At 44.4% G+C, this 17,654-nt stretch overlaps 1 protein-coding gene across 1 annotated transcript in view; it reads left to right on the top strand.

Annotated features, from left to right (window-relative positions):
* The window catches only part of ttc29 (tetratricopeptide repeat domain 29), a 570,038-nt gene that overhangs the window by 355,966 nt on the left and 196,418 nt on the right, over nt 1-17,654 (top strand). Inside the window, exon 9 of the mRNA XM_080193148.1 lies at nt 7,640-7,763. Within this exon, the coding sequence (XP_080049274.1) occupies nt 7,640-7,763 (124 nt within the window). The remainder of the gene's footprint in view (nt 1-7,639; nt 7,764-17,654) is intronic.

The following is a 17,654-nucleotide window of genomic DNA, read 5'->3' on the forward strand; positions in this document are numbered from 1 at the left end:
ACCCCCGTGACTTGCCTGGGTTTGCACAACCTCACTTACTGTACTGTCTGGAGACAATACACATCTTTTTAACCTGTGATCAGTGCTCCTTCCACACACATTGTCAGCCACTTTAGGACTTGAACAGCAGGTTAGGTGTAAAGATTCACATTCTGATCAGTAATCTGTAAACTGTCTGTGCTTTATATGCTCTGTCTGAGGCCAGAACTCTCCATTCACCTGAAGAAGAGGGAAACCCCTCGAAAGCTGGTGAGTTTACTATCAAATAAATCAGTTGGACTAAAACCTGGTGTTGTCAGACTTTGTACTGTGTGCTCCCTTGTCCTGGCCAGCCTTGACCACCACCCCCACCGACATTCCCGACTCCACACACGCACCCCCCCCCCCACCCACACCAAACCCTGCTGAAGTGAAACACTCCTGGCGGAGATCGGGTGTCTTCAGTCCCGGGCTCGCTAATGCTATGCTAATGCCCATTAGCCCAATATATACAGCTGATGGTCCTGGAAATCCAGCAGCCGGAAACCCAAAGCCCATAGTGCCCAGCAGGAAGCATGCTAAATGGCCTCCACTTGAGTCCTCCGTCCCCTTGCGCTGCTAGGGCAGTGCAGCAGGCTAGGAGAATTGCCCCCATCATTTTCCCAAGCTAAGGGCCTGCAGAAATAGTTGGTGGCATTTTAGCAGATGCCATCAATAACTCGATTTTCCTAGCGTACATTCTTTTACACAATACCTCTGAAAGTACTGAAATTGTAATTTGGGTGTTTCAGAGGAGTAACCCAACTACACTGTTAGTCGTGTACTTAATAATGTCACAGGACCTGCTTTCCACCTTTTTTTCTCTGCTCTGGCCATAACTGCCAAGAATAATTTGAGGATCCTTGCCTTGCGACAAAACAAACGTTCAAAAATATTTGTTTGATTTTCATTTAATTGATTAATTAACTCAGAAATGGCAGAGGCACTCAACAATATTTTGTCTGTTTTTACAGTAGAAGAAAATATGTTTTTCCTAAAAATTTCAGTTACTACAGAGGAACTTGGTGAAATTACGACTGGGAGAGGATATTAAGTAAACTGATGAGATTAAAGGGAGTTAAGTCCCCAGGGTTTAATGGCCTGCACTGTCAGGTATTAAAAGATGTTGCAGCAGAGGTAATGGATGCATTAATTATGGTATTCCAAAATCCTCTGGATTACGGAAAGGTACCAGTTGATTGGAAACACGCTAATGTGATGCCCTTATTCAAAAAAGGAGAGATGGAAACTATAAACTAGTTAGTTTGACCTCTGTGGTGGGGAAATTGCTGGAGTCAATCATTAAGAAGGAGGTAACTGGACACTTGGAAAAGCAAAGCTCAGCTTACGAGTTTTACGAAGGGCAAGTCGTTCTTGACAAACTTGCTGGAGTTCTTTGAGGATGTAGCCAGCCCCGTGGGTACAGAGGATCATGTGTGGCATATCTAGACTTTCAGAAGGTATTTGACAAGGTGTCATGTAAAAGACTAATTCAGAAGGTTAGATCCCACAGGGTTGGGGGTAGAGTATTGGCTTAGATAGAGGATTGACTGTCTGACAGAAAGCAGAGAGTCAGGATAAATGGGTCCTTCTCTGGATGGCAAACTGTAACCAGTGGACTGCCACAGGGTTTAGTTCGCGGACTTCAACTATTTATGATCTATACAAATTGCACATTTCACTGATGATACTTAAACAGGTGGGAAAGCTAGATGAGGAGATGGAAAGTTTACAGATTAACATTGATAGGCGAGGAGAAAGAGCCAGAATCTGACAGGTGGAGTTTAATGTGAGTAAATGTAAGGTTTTCCAATTTGACCGGAAAAATAAAAGGGCAAGTTATTTTTAAATGGGAAGCAGATTCAAAGTGCATCAGTGTAGAGGGATCTGGGTGAATCGCTAAAAGTGGGTATGCAGGTGCAGTATATAATAAGAAAGACAAATAGAATGTTAATATTTATCACAAAAGGACTGAATTTAAAAGTAAAGAAGTGTTGTTACAATTGTATAAGGCATTGGTGAGAACATGCCTGAAGTCTTGTGTCCTGTTTTGGTCTCCTTACTTGAGGAAGGACGTGATGACACCGGAGGCAGCTCAGAGGAAGTTCATCAGGTTTATTCTAGGGATGAAAGGACTGTTGTAAGAGAAGTGGTTGAATAGCTTGGACTTGTGCTCGCTGGAGTTTATAAGAATGAAGGGGGATCCGATTGAGGTATATAAAATGCTAACGGGATTGATAAGGTGGATGTTGAACAGATGTTGCCCCTGTGGGACAGTCTAGAACGAGAGGTCATAGATATGGAGTGAGAGGAGGTAGGTTCAAAACTGAGCTGACAAGAAACTACTTCTCTCAGTGGGTTGTGAATCTGTGGGACTCTGCCCTAGAGAGCAGTGGAGACAGAATCAATCAACAGATTCAAGAATGAGATAGATATGTTTCTGAAAGAAAGCAGGATAAACGGCTATGGGGATCAGGCAGGAAAGTAGAGTTGAAACCAGGATAAGATCAGCCATGATCAAGTCAAGTGGTGGAGTAGGTTTCATGGGCTGGATTGTCTGGTCCCTTTCCTAATAACTATGTTTTTTAACCCACTACTATAAGACTTAGAAAGTAGTGGGTCTGGTGACCACAAAGAGGCAGGGAAACATCAAGGAATTTAGACCTAATAGCTTAGTTCGCTGCATTTCTTTATTTGCCTGATTGCTTCAATTAGGTTAATTGTTAATTAATGGATCCAGATACACTGTTGGGCAGAAAATGAGAAAAATCCACAATCTTCAGGGCAAGATCCATTTATGGAAACTGTTGTCAGGTTATTATCTCAGACAGCAAAGTGAAAGAACATATGCATGTACAGGCATACAGCTTATGCAAACAGAGATCAAAAGAGATAAAACAACAATGAATAATAAAATCTAATTATTTCACATTTTCTGGTTGAAAGCTACTGTGTGGATTGTAGAAGGGAAATTAAACTGATATGAATTTTCATGATTCTTCATATGAGTTATAAATGATTAATTATTTTTCATTTGTGTATTACACATATAGATTGTCAATTATTCTGTAGTTATACAACAAATGAAATATCATGATGTCAGTACTGAAGCCTGAAAGACTATGCAAAGCAAAAATAATAACAAGTAACTTCCCAAAAGATTATTCAAAAGAAGAAACACCTTCGAGCTTTATCACATGAATTGGAAAGGAGAGTACTATGGATTCTGAAAATCTGAAATATAACAGAAAATGCTGATAATACTTAGTAGGTTGTTAAAAATCTCTGGCAATTAGGCACTTTGCAGCCTTCCTGTCTCAACATTGAGTTCACCAATTTTCTAACGGGGTGGCGGGGGGGGGGGGGGGGGTGGTCGGGGGGGTGGTGGTGGGGAGGGGGGAGTGGAGGCAGAAGGGGGTGGATACTCCGACCTCATTGTGCCGATGCCGGAGAATAGTGTGTGAGTCTAAAAATCCATTTCTCACCCTATGCAAAACAGTTTGCAATTCTCCCAGCCTCTTTCTAATGGCGCGAACCATTTCGTGCGCATTCTCACCCAAAAGTGTGCGAGGGTGATTAATATGAGATTGACTGCATTTCAATTTCATTAATAAAATCGGCCCATGACACAGCCCCTCCTGGAATGCACCGACTTCTCAGATTTGATATCATGCTTGAGTGAATCACCTATTAAGCGTGGTTCCGGAGCACCAGTTCAAGGGAATGTGAATAGCTGAGTACCGCTGTGCACCAACCTCCGGGGTGCAAGAGGATGGTTCATCCACTACCATGGTATGGGGTTGGGCATGGGGGCCCTCCCATGAGTTGCGATGTTAGTGGGGCCTGGGATAGGATGTCTCCATGGTTGCCTCTGTACCATCAGTTGACCTTGACGTGATGTCTGGGAACCACTTTGCACCAAACATCCAGGTTCACAGATTCAGCTACGTGATCTATTTCAGCCTGCTACCTGTCAAGAAGGGGGAATTCGGAAGGGCTGGGGATCACCAGGGTCTCCTGTGTGCAAGGCCCCGACATTTACACCAGCGCTTTCTTCTCCGTCAGGATGCTAGTGGACTTCTAGAATACTCCATGGGACAGCAGGACAGCTGACTGAGCTCCAGAAGCCTCTGTGTCACCTGGTGCTGCCTGTTCTGGAGACCCAATGTGTCTTCACTATTTGGAGCCCTTAGCGGTGACCCTTTGAGTCTGCACCAAACTCTATGACTGAGACATGCTCTCAGTGTTCGCAGCCATGGCCCTCAATGACCTGGCCATGTCTTGAATGCTACCATTTCCCGCCCCAGGCTTTCCACCGGGGTTGCTATCCTTGCAGTGTTAACCTGAGTACCATACAATGCCGGCAACATTTCCGTCCCTAAAAGCTATTTGACTCCTCAAAGCAGTCTTGCAGCTGCAGGAATGTCTCCGATACACCCTCAAGCAGTCCCTGGCAGCTCCATGATTACTTTTTACAGTGGCTTGGCATCTGGCTGGGGCCAGCTGTGTCCTTGAATATCTGCCTGCCTGATTCCTCAGATGTTCCTGCCTACACCTGATCTGTATCAACAGCTATGGTGCTCACCAAAAAGTGACCCTGAAGCCTGTCTGCTAATTTTCCCCACTGAGGTGAGTCTCTGCGCTGGTGAATGGCGCGGGAGATGCCTCTAATGCCTGATCGGTGGTTTACTCAGGCTTTCCTCCGAAGTGCTGGTGAGGGAGGGACCTATGGGAGCGCCGACTCCAGAGGGCCCAGCCTCATCCATCTTGCTGCTGCAAGAGAACACACATAGGTAAATAGAATCATAAAATCCCTACAGTGCAGAAAGAGGCCATTACACATATTGAACCTGAAATGGCAATAATTCCACCCAGACCCTATCTCCATACCCCACGTATTTAACCTTTTAAACCGCCTGACACTAAGGGACAATTTGACATGGCCAATCACCCTAAACCCAACATGTCTTTTGGACTGTGGGAGGAAACCACAGCACCCAGAGGAAACCCACGCAGACACAAAGAGAACATGGGAACTTCGCATAGACAGTCACCCGAGGCTGGAATTGAATCCGGGTCCCTAACATTGTGAGGCAGTATGCACTCATGTTTGGGAGGAATAAGTATCTGGGCAAATTGACACTTATTGAGAAAGATCTGATGAAGGTGTTGTACATCCTCACTTCTGTGGCACACAGATATTACAGTTGCTCACAGCCTTGTCAGGATCTGCTGTGAGATCCATCATACTCTTCTTGAAGGGGGCCAGGAGACACAACTTGGGGAGATTTCCACCACTGGTCTTCTCCCACTTGCTGCTGTTATGCACCATCTTCTCCTGTGGAGATATGTGGGGATGATTGAAATTTGATAGCTGGCAGGCATGGGTGGGGCAGAGGGGGATACGGAGAATGGGTGATGTAGATCAGCACTGTGTTTCGTCAGGCAGGGTTTGTAACTGTTGGTGCCAGAGGGATTTTAGGAGGATGCTGGGGAGGTTGGGTGTTGGATGGCTGTTGAGCGTCCAGGAATGGGTCAAGATGAGGAATGTGGAGGAACAAAGAGATCTTGGGGTTCATATCCACAGACCTCTGAAGGTTGCCACTCAAGTGGATAGAGCCATGAAGACAGCTTATAGTGTGTTAGCGTTTGTTAACAGGGGGTTTGAGTTTAAGAGCCGTGGGGTTATGCTGCAACTATACCGGAACTTGGTGAGACCACATTTGGAATATTGTGTTCAGTTCTGGTCACCTCACTATAAGAAGGATGTGGAAGCATTGGAGAGAGTGCAGAGAAGATTTACCTGGATGCTGCCTTGTTTGGAGGATAGGTCTAATAAGGAAAGGTTGAGGGAGCTGGGGTTTTTCTCTTTAGAGTGGAGGAGGATGAGAGGCAACTTAATAGAGGTTTATAAGATGACGAGGGGGTTAGATAGAATGGATGTGCAGAGACTATTTCCTCGGTGAATGTAGCTGTTATTAGGCGACATAACTACAAGGTTCACAGTAGAAGATATAGGAGAGTTGTCTGAGGTAGATTCTTCACTCAGAGAGTGGTTAGGGTGTGGAATGGACTGCCTGCTGTGATAGTGGAATCGGACACTTTAGGAATTTTCAGTTGGTTATTGGATAGGCACATGGAGCACACCAGAATTATAGGGGGTGGGTTAACTTGATCTTGGGTTTGGACATAGCTTGGCACAACATTGAGGGCAGAAGGGCCTGTACTGTGCTGTACTGTTCTATGTTATATGTTCTATGGATATTCCAGGTATGACAGATGGGACTGATGAGAGGATGAGAGCACACTCGCCCTTCTGGCCCAAATGACGTTGTTCATTTCCTTCCTGCATTGGCAGTCAGCCCTGTATGTCAGGCTGCGGGCACTGACTGTCATGGCCACTGCATCCCAGACCACATGGGAGGCCATGCTCCTGGGTTATCTTCCTTCCCAGGAGTATTGAATGGCCTGCCTCTCCTCTACGGCATCCAGCAGGCTACCAGGCTCTTCCTCCATAAACCTTGGGGCTAGTCTACACACTGCCATCTTCCTGGCATGACTGGCTGTGAGTGGGAGCATTTACATGCAGCTACCCTGTGTTAATGATGCACAGCTGCAGCCACTTCGGGTGAGTCACAGGCCTGGAGACTCCATAATGGCATTATTCATGTGATGGCTCTTTCAATGCACCAAGTATCAGTAAATTACGGTGCGGACTGCGCAGAAGAGACCGGCCCGGCACAGGTCACTCAATTGTTATCGCTGTTATGACACTTAAAAATCTTTTGGAGGAATTCCATCCATAATCTCTTCCCCAATTTTTGTTCCCTTTCTTTGTTTTTGCTTTCAGTCAGCAGCACATCTGCTCTAGGCACATCCATTTTCCTAGAGTTCAGCTGCTGCTTCCTCAGTGAGCTCAGGTTCCATCCCTCTCCGAATCTGCATTTTCAAATTCACTCACTCCGATTTTCTCACTCGTACAGCACAGAATTTTTTTGGTAAGATTGCCACCTTAATCTTACCTCAAGCCATGCTCCAGTTGCAGTGAGGTCAGAGAATTTGGCAAATAGCCAATTCTATGTTCATTGCAGCAGGATAGGAAGATCCTGCCAGTGTGAACGGCCGTAACATTCCGGTCTTAGAAATTTTTTTGTAAGATTGCCATACGAGCGAGAAAATGGGAGAGTTCAGACCTGTTTTTGGGTGAGTTTGAAAATACAATATTATGTTTTGCTCTGTCACTTTCTTGGACAGTGTGCTTCTCACCAGTTGTGGGGGGACAGAGCCTAAGCTCATCGGTGAAGCTAGCTACAGACTGATTGGGATACCTTTGCACACGTGCCCCGATCTCCAAGTGAACTGGAGGACCATCCCCCCATAGATATCATCTGCCTATACCAGCGCCCCCACCCCCATCATCAGTGGCAACGTAACCACCCCCGTCCTCCCACCTCCCCCCCAATATTGTGAAGTTTATAAATTGTTAATATATATGCTTGTGTGAATTTTCCTTATTTTAAATTTTTTAAATTTGATTTTCAGAATTTTTTGATTTATCCTACTGAATTGTGGATCAAATTTGCATTGAATCAATACCATGAAACATTTTGTTCCCCCTTAGTACAGGACATTCTGCTGAAGCTCTTGAATACCTGAAACAGTTTCTGGCCTTGGCGGAGAAGAGTGGTGATAAACAGAGTCTGGTGGATGCCTGCCGATTTATTGGAATTATGTATAATAACCTGGTAGGTACCAGTGTCCATACTTGGGGGTAGAAATTAGGCCTCATCCCATTTCACAGATGAACAAAGCACAAATACTATCTTTGTGATCAGTGTCCTATGCCCCAAGGATACCAGAGGAACATATGACCCGAAATTGGATCACATCATTTTTCAGGGGTCTCTGATAGCTATCTAAAAGAATCATTAGATCTGTGAGCAATTGTGTAATTGAATGATTTAAACCTTTGAGGAAATCATGGCTATTTCTCTTATAATATCTTGTCCATTAAAATAAATAGGTGGAATTATGTGATTAGTAAGTAGTAGAAAGTAGTAAGCCTGAGGATTGTGAGCATTTTAGAATTCATTGAAGGAGAATCAAGAAACTGGCAAAGAAAGGTAAACATAATAAAGTAAATTAATGAGAAACATAGTGTGTGACCTTACAAAAGATATTCTGAGGGCCTGACCTTACGTCCTTTGAACTGCAAGCCATTCCTGGAAGATACAGTATCAGACATCCAGATGGGTATACCCATGTCTATTTTTCAAAGGTTCTGCATAGGCACCCATATGCTCTCCATACCCCATGGCAAGGGTGCAGTGACGGTCACCAACCTGTTAAGATACCAGGATACGGGTTGCAGGGAGGGAGTACGGTCCTGGGATGGGTAACCTTAGATTTCCTGGAATTTCTCTCTTTCCCTCTGCCAAAGCAAAGATAGATATCAACATGGAACCAATAAACCTGGCAGTCATCCTTGTGGCAGCTGCAGAGGAGGAAGAGGAAGAAGACTTCTGCACGCTGCCAGGCCAGCCCAGGCCGGAGGTGGCAGCTGGAGAGTAGGAGGCCACTTGTCAGAGATAGGAGCTGAGCACTAATTGGCAATATAGTGAGGGCAGTTAGGACACAGAGGAGACAAAGCCCGCTAGAGTTCAGGACATGCACATCCTTCAAAAGAGTTTCCGGTGGCATGTGAGCTGTAGACTCTGGCATAGCAAGGAGACGTGACACCTTGTAGTATAGGGGAACACCTGGTCCCACTGGTGGTGAAAGCTTCAGAAGCCTTCAACTTTTACACAACAGGATCCTTCGAGGTCACCAGCTGGCACCTCTGTGGGACTTCTCAGTCCTTGGTCCGTAAGTGTGTCTGTCGTGTATTAACCAGACAATGCATGGCGAGTACTCAATCTTTCAAGCTTTATTACTTGCATGCAAGGAGAACAAACACAGTGAATCTCTCTGTGATGTTCTAACAGATTTCCACAAACAATGTAATTTATAGCACTTGTTAGCCAATGAGGGAGAATGCTTTTCCCATAAAATGTGGGCCGTTGTCAATGGAGAGGACATCCAGAATGCCAAATCTAGGTATGTATTCCCTCAGCAATGGTTTAGCACAGTCACAGCATCATTTGTCCAAATTGGGTAGGCCTCCACCTTTCGCGAGAACAAACACACTACAACAAGCACATAGCTTGACATCGACCAGCACCAGTTTGCCTATTGCACAAACAGATCATCGGAAGATGCTATTTCTACCACTATTCACTCCACTCTGACCCTCTTAGAACACCTAAGTTAGAATGCTGTTCATTGACTACAGCTCAGCATTTAATACCATCATCCCCACCAAGCTTGTGCAAAGCTCCATACCCTAGGAGTCAATATCTCCCTCTCTAACTAGATAGACTCTGGACTTCCTAACCAACAGGTCCCAGCCTGTTAGGTTAGGTAACCTCACCTCCCCCACCCTAATCTTGAGTACCAGAGCTCTACAAGGATGCTGAGCCCTGTTCTCTTCTTCTCCCTCTTCACCTGTGATTGTGTGCCTGTCCGTGACACCAATACAAAGAACAACCCAGCACGGGAAACAGGCCCTTCAGCCCAACGAGCCCGCGCCGCCACATCACCCTACACCTATTCTACCCTGCATGTCTACAAGTGGAACCCCTAACTTAGCCAGATTCAGGGGAGAATAGTGTCAATTTGGTAAAACCAATCAGCCTAAGAGCACATCTTTGGGGTGTGGGAGGAAACCGGAGCGCCCGGAGGAAACCCACGCAACCACAGGGAGAATGCGCAAACTCCCACAGACATAGGCCCAAATCCATGTATCTGCACAGCTAGCAGTGCTAGTCACCGAGCTGTTGCGGCGCCCGTCTGCCGGTCCAGGATCAAGCACACACGCCGACACGAAGTACTAGGCCACTCCTGGAACTTCCAAGAGCAGCCCACGCACGACCCACCGTGTGCATGCCCCTCGTTTGACACGAGGTGGACCTCCACCTGCGGAATAAAAAGACAAAAACGTTAATCTTACAAGCCTGCTTTTCCGGTGTCTCCCGAGGTTCTAACCTTATTTAATAGCCCCTACCATAACCCTCCATCCTCGTTTCACTCATGTGTCTATCTAACTGAACCTTAAACGAGTCCAACGTTCCTGCCTCCACCACCCTACTCGGTAGTGCGTTCCATACCCCCACAACTCTCTGCGTAAAGAATCTTCCTCTCACTTCCAAATTATACCTCTCCCCCCTCACCCTTAAATCATGACCTCTCGTGTTTGTACCCAGTCTAGGGAGCAGTCTCTCACTATTAACTCTATCTATTCCCTTCAGTATCTTATATACCTCTATCATGTCCCCCCTCAATCTCCGTCTTTCCAAGGAGAATAGTCCCAGTTTCTCCAACCTTTCCTCATAACCCAGCCCCTCCATGCCAGGCAACATCCTGGTAAACCTCCTCTGCACCCTTTCCAGAGACTCCACATCCTTCCGGTAGTAAGGTGACCAGAACTGGACGCAGTACTCCAAATGCGGTCTAACCAACGTTCTGTACAACTGAAGCATTAGACGGCAGCTTTTATACTCTATACCCCTTCCTATAAAGGCTAACATTCCATAAGCCTTCCTAACAACCTTCTCCACTTGTGACGCAACCTTCATGGATTTGTGAACCTGCACTCCCAGGTCCCTCTGTATGTCTATACTCCTAATCTGTCTACCTTTTATCACATAGCTCCTCTCTGCATTATTCCTTCCAAAATGCATCACCTCGCATTTGTCAGGATTAAATTCCATCTGCTACCTATCTGCCCAATGCACCAACCTATCTATATCCTGTTGTATCACCTGACAATCCAGTTCAGTACCCACCAACCCTGCCAATCTTGCTGTCATCAGCAAACTTGCTGATCACACCACCTACGCTCTCTTCCAAGTCATTTATGTATACTACAAAGAGGAGAGGTCCCAGTACTGAGCCCTGCGGCACACCACTGGTCACTGGCCTCCAGCCCGACAAGGTCCCCTCCACAACTACCCTCTGTCTCCTATTACCCAGCCAGTTCTCAATCCACCTAGCTACCTGGCCTCGTATCCCATGCGCCTTAACCTTTTCTACCAGCCTACCATGAGGGACTTTGTCAAACGCCTTACTGAAATCCATATAGATGACATCAACGGCTCTCCCATTGTCAACCGTTTTTGTCACCTCCTTAAAGAATTCCACCAGATTCGTAAGGCAAGACCTCCCTCTAACAAAGCCATGTTGCGTATCCCTAATCAGATCGCAACGCTCCAAATGCTCATACATCCTACCCCTAAGTATTTTTTCCATTAATTTCCCTACCACCGATGTCAAACTCACCGGTCTATAATTTCCAGGGTTATCCCTACTACCTTTTTGAACAGCAGTACCACATTTGCTACCCTCCAGTCCTCTGGGACCTCACCTGTGTCCAAAGAAGAGACAAAGATTTGCGCCAGAGGCCCAGCAATTTCATCTTTCACCTCCCTAAGCAGCCTGGGATAAATACCATCAGGCCCCGGAGCTTTATCCGTCCTTACGCTACCTAAAAGCCCTAGCACTTCCTCCCTTGTAATAGATATCTCCTGCAACTGATCCTCAGCTCCCTTCAAGAGACCGCACGATTCCGAACCCCTCTCCTTCGTGAATACCGACGCAAAGTATTCACTCAGGAGCTCCCCCATTCCCTCCAACTCAATACAATACCATCATCAAGTTCATGGATGACACTATGGTGGTAAGTCTGATCACTAATAACGAGCCAGCCTACAGGGAAGAGGTCCAACATTTGGTGATGTGGAGTGCTGGAAACAACATGGCCCTCAACATTAAGAAGACCAAAGAACTCATTGTGGACTTCAGGAAGTCCAGAGGCAGCACACACACCTCCATTTAGATCAATGGAGTAGAGGTAGAAAGAGTCTGCAGCTTCAAATGTCTGGGCATCCACATCACAGAGGGCCTCCTATGGTACTCCAACCCCTCCACCCAAGTGAAGAAGACTCAGCAGCACCTATATTTCCTGAGGAGGCTAAAAAGAGCCAACCTGTTCCCCAGCTTCTGTCAAACTTCGACCGGTTCATAATAAGAGCATCTTGTCAAACTGCATTATGGTGTGGTTCAGCAGTTGCTCTATTTCTGACCAGAAAACTTTGCAGCGGGTAGTCAAAACTGCCCAATAGCAATCATTGGCACCCAGCTACCAGGACATTTATCACCAAAGTTGGCTGCAATCTCTCAGCATTACTCGTGATCCCAGCCATAGACTGATCCCTGCCATCTGGGAGGCACTACAGATGCATTCGAGTCCATACCACTAGGCTCAGGAACAGTTTCTTCACCAGAGCTGTTACCAAGCTGAACTTGTCCTTTAACATATTCCCAGACGATGGATATTGTGCAATATGTATGTATACACGTAATGACTATTGGCACTATTTTATAATGACTACTTGCATTTGCTTTTTTCTTTGTATCTTGGGAGTTTGCAAGCTCACTTTTTGTTGTATTTGTATTTATGCACTGTACAATGACAATAAAGTTGAATTGAATTGAATAGCTATAACCCATAAATTTAGGCATCTGTATAAAGTCCATTTGTAAATGTGCAAAAGGGCTCCATGGTGAGGGGTCCTATTGCTGGCTTCACTAGAAGTGTTTCTCCAGGGTTATGGTGTTGACAAAGCAGACATTGAAAGGCAACTATTCCTGCCATGGTGGAAAATCCTGGTGCAAACCATGATTGGTGCACCATCCTGATCATCCCCGCTTTGCCCGCAAGGGTAAATTCATGTAATATGCAGGCAAGCCAGGGCAAGAGTGAAGCAGAGGCTGCAGCATGCCCATCTGGGGAACACCAAAGACCATCAGATAGCTGGGGGCATTGGGCCTGCAGACATGCATCTCGTTCTGAGTGGGGAGCTTCAGATTTAAACAAATAACATCTGACAAATCAGATAACTGGATAGGGGTGGCAGCCTGACAACAAAGGGGAACCACTTGCCTTTTTGGATCGCCCGCAGATCCTGTGCAGCAGAATCTGCCCAATCATTACCTTGAGAAATAAAGTCATTACCATTGGAGTGAGCAGCTCACTGGTAACTGCAATACAAGATAGGAGCTGAATAGCTGTAAGAAGATTAGCAATCAATTGTCCGTGTCTGACCGGGGCCCAGATGAGCTAAGGCAGTCATGGAGTTTCCATAACTGCCTGAAGTCACAGCTGAAATTAGTTCCATTTAACACCACACAGTTTTTTTTTGTGGATTCTGGATGATCTCAGATCAATCCACCAGAAGTGCCACATAGAAATCTGTCTCTTAATGTCACACACTTTTCTATGCGAGAAAGTAAAAGGAAGTTGGAAATTAGGGTTAACCCTTAGGAGTTAATGGCAGTAGCTTATTTTAATATTTAAAACAGAAAATGTAACTCAGCCTACTTGCTACGTGACACAATTTGTCATCACCTGTAATTTCAATAGCAACAAGACTGTGGCAAAGTACCAAAATAAATCACATGATTCAACGGCCATGAATTAATTTATGGCGGTAATATAAAATGAGCGATCACAGTTCACCACCTGTTACACCTCTTTCCTGATTTTCTGAACTGAGAGAGGTATAAAATGAGCAACAGATCTCATTTTAGGCAAATGACAAAAGTAAAAATTGCCCCCAGACTTTCAATATTGAACTAAAATGAAAAGAACGACTGTCTGAAATATTTGTAATTATTGTGTTATCACATTTGTATGGAGTTCCTTGTGTTACTTCATTGTATTTGATTATACAAATTATTTTAGATGAGTTAACGAATGCACTAAAATAATGCACAAATGAATTTGTGTTTGTTACAATTATCACTAAAAGCAATTCATTCCACAACGACAAACCAATTCATTATCAGGACAAAAACATAAATGCCCAGTAAGCCACCAGGATAGTCATTAACAGAATATTAAGGTTCAATCATTGATATCATTTGAGTTTTGGAACATTGAGTGAAAACAAAGAACTTGCACTGTACTTTTTATGGCCTCAGGATGCCTCAAACTACTTTATAGCTAATGGAGTGCTTTTTCTGTTGTGATGTAGGAATTCTTTTTTCTTAAAGTGCATTTTATATAAGTTAAAAAGCATAAATTTAAGACTCCCCCTGCAAGATTCATACCTCGCATGTTCACCTGATTTGGTAACAGTGGTGCCAAATGTGTAGTAGTAGATAAGTTTAACATTAACATAAATCAGTGTTAAGAAGAGACAGTTTTCTCCCTCTAAATATTTACAAATAAAGTTGGGGTTAGATTTAAACCTCCCTATCACAAGTCCTGTTGCTGAATGTATATCTCTACAAATATTAAAATCTGCTAAAGAGAACAGTGTCTGAGCTTAACGGTGAGTCATTTTCAAAACAAAAAATGCATTCCATATGGATTGACAATAAATAAATAAAAATATAAAGGGATTGTCTTTGTGTTAGTCTGACAGTTTGAAATCACAGATACAGTTTATCATTCAAAGAATCTGGAAAGGATCAATATACACACACTAAGGGTTAAATTAGAATAACACAGACCTGTATAATACACAGCAAAAGAGTCAAACAACCAAAACTAAAATATAGTCATAAAAATTAACAAGCTTTTCTTCATTTCTATTCATTAAAGAACCAAGCATAGTGTGCTTGAAAGTTAACAGTAATGTTTTAGACTACCACATGTTTGTGAAATGAAAAATTAAAATATTTTTAAAATGTGAATCTTTACAAAAAAATCCTATCACATGATATTTGCATAGAATAATTATACAAGTAAATCATACAATATTATTGTGGGGCGGCACAGTAGCACAGTGGCTAGCACTGCTGCTTCACAGCTCCAGGGATCTGGGTTCAATTCCCGGCTCAGGTCACTGTCTGTGTGGAGTTTGCACATTCTCCTCATGTCTGCGTGGGTCTCCTCCAGGTATTATGGTTTCCTCCCACAGTCCAAAGATGTGTGGGTTAGGTTGATTGGCCATGCTAAGAAATTGCTCCTTAGTGCCAAGGGATGCGTAGGTTAGAGGTATAATATGTAGGGATATGGGGTAGGGCCTGGGTGGGATTGTGTTCGGTGCAGACTCAATGGGCTGAAGGGCCTCTTCCTACACTGTCGGGTTCTATGATTATAAGCAGCAGCAACATATGCTGACATTTATGATAAAATTAAGCATAAATATGGCAGATACACAGATCAAAATGTACTTTACATTGTACATATGTGTACATCCTTTAAATATTTTAGAGAATATTTAACAAATAATACAATAGATTAACAGTTGCAGTAAACTGTTTCTGGCCTAATTATAAAAGGTCAGATCTCACCGGCCAGCGTGAGACATAAAAAAAACTAAGGGAGCAGCGTAATGTCGCATAGGGTGGCACAGTGGTTAGAACTGCTGCCTCACAGCACCAGGGACCCAGGTTCAATTCTGGTCTCGGTGACTGTGTGGAGTTTGCACATTCTCCTATGTCTGCATGGGTTTCCTCTAAGTGCCCCAGTTTCTTCCCATGGTCCAAAAATGTACTGGCTAGGTTAATTGACCATGCCCCCTAGTGGAGTGTAAATACGTGTGTTTAGAAAGCTAGGGTGAGATTGTTGTCGGTGCAGGCTCGATGGACCGAATGGCCTCCTTCTGTACTATATGGATTCTATGAAACCCCTCTGGGGTTATTTATCAGCCAGTGGAATGCATGCAACACGAGCCCCAAGCAAGCGGTGACTTCCAATCCGTGAATCCCCAGACACACCCAAGTCGCCACAATCCGCCGCACCCATGCACACCCGACCCCATCCTGCACCATCGCAACAGCTGACCCCCAGATCCTGGAGGTTGGTGGTGCTCAGCAATATTCATCTCCTAGTTCTGTTAAAGACCTCTATGGATTGCACTGGCATGTCAGTGATGGAGAGGTAGGAATTCTCCTGGAGGGGTACAATCACATGCCGCGCCATATAATGATGTTGAAATCGTCAGTCTTATTCCCCTCCGAGTGACGAGGACACAGATTCTGAAATGGAAGCGGCAGAATCTGGTGCCCCCACCAATGTGAGACCTCAAGAAAAGCCAGAATCAGTGACTTTTAATCGCTCCTTTCAGAATCAAAGGGATGGAATTTTCTGGCTGCGTTCGCCCTGAAACCAGAAAATCCCACCCAACGTCAATGGGCCTATCCATGGTCTGTCCCTCACCTGTTATGATTCTGTGGTGGGCAGAATGGGAAAATTCACCCCAAGGTCGTTGATCCACTTCACACCCCCTGATCTGGTCCTGCATCTCATCAACCCCAGCCACAGAAAAGACTATCCTGTGCGGGGGGAATATGGAGCAGGAAATGGACATTAGGGGAGATCTCGCCAAAAGCCTCATTGAATAAGAGCTCCCCTATTAGGAAGGTGGAGGCTCACCCAATAAGAAAGAAGCAGTGGGGGATTTAAAACCAGTTGGCTCCACTCAGTTGATAGACTTGGGTCTGATATGCACTCTATCCTTGTGTGTTCTCGTGTTCTGGTGTTCTGGTATCACTGTAAATAAAAGGGTGATTGGTGATAGAAGACTGGCCTCAGTGAAGTCATTACACCTGTCACAGAGAGAGTGCAATGAAGTTTCACCAGGCTGATCCCTGGGATTGATCTACAAACAAAGACTGAGGAGACTAGGCCTCTATTCTGTAGAGTTTAAAAGAATGAGAGGTGATCTCATTGAAACTTACAAAATTCTTACAGGACTTGTGACGACACAGTCTGAAAATAAGTGCTAAGTTATTTAGGCCTGATTTGAGCAGGAATTACTTCATTCTGAGCATGGTGTGTTTTTTGAATTCTCTACCCTGGAATGCAGTGGAAGCCTAGTCATTGAGTCTATATATTTCCGGACATTAAAGACATCAAGCTATATGGGGATAATGTGGGAAAATGGCATTGAGGTAGAAGGTCATTCATGATCAAATTGAATAGCAGAGCAAGCTTGAGGGGCCAAATGGCCTACTTCTGCTGCTATGTTCCTATGTTTTTAAGGTGGGTTCCCTTGAGGTCCTGTTCTCTACTGGGATGTCCTAACAGCAAAATTACCACAGTGAAGCTATAGTATGTTAGCAAAGTGAAGTTTATATTTTGGTGATAATCTTAGTGCTTTCCAGTACTATCTGGAAGCTTGAAGAGAATGAACAATGAAGAAAAATTGAGGAACTTTGTAAGGTGATTTGAAATCATCTTAAGTATCTGCGAAACATGAATGAGACTGTTCCAGGAAAACAACTTCAGCTTCCAGTAGTATGCAGAAACTAAAACTGTACTGGTCTCTATTTTGTTTTATGGATAGTTTCACTGCCAATACAGACGTCAGTTGAACATTTCACGCTCGGGGCCGTAGAACAGCTTTTCGCTTAAAAAGTCATCTTTACAATGGGACTTTATTGACAAACGTAACAGACATCTGAGCTACATTTTTCTGGCAATAATAATGACATTGACAATGCTCTTTTCAAAAACATTTTATCTTATCTTTCCTTTAAACATTTGTTGAGGTGCTATTTGTATGATGCTAAAAAGAAATGGGTTC

The sequence above is a fragment of the Carcharhinus amblyrhynchos genome, chromosome 1, assembly GCF_965287045.1.
Source record: "Carcharhinus amblyrhynchos chromosome 1, sCarAmb.v2.hapA, whole genome shotgun sequence".
Taxonomy (NCBI): Eukaryota; Metazoa; Chordata; class Chondrichthyes; order Carcharhiniformes; family Carcharhinidae; genus Carcharhinus; species Carcharhinus amblyrhynchos.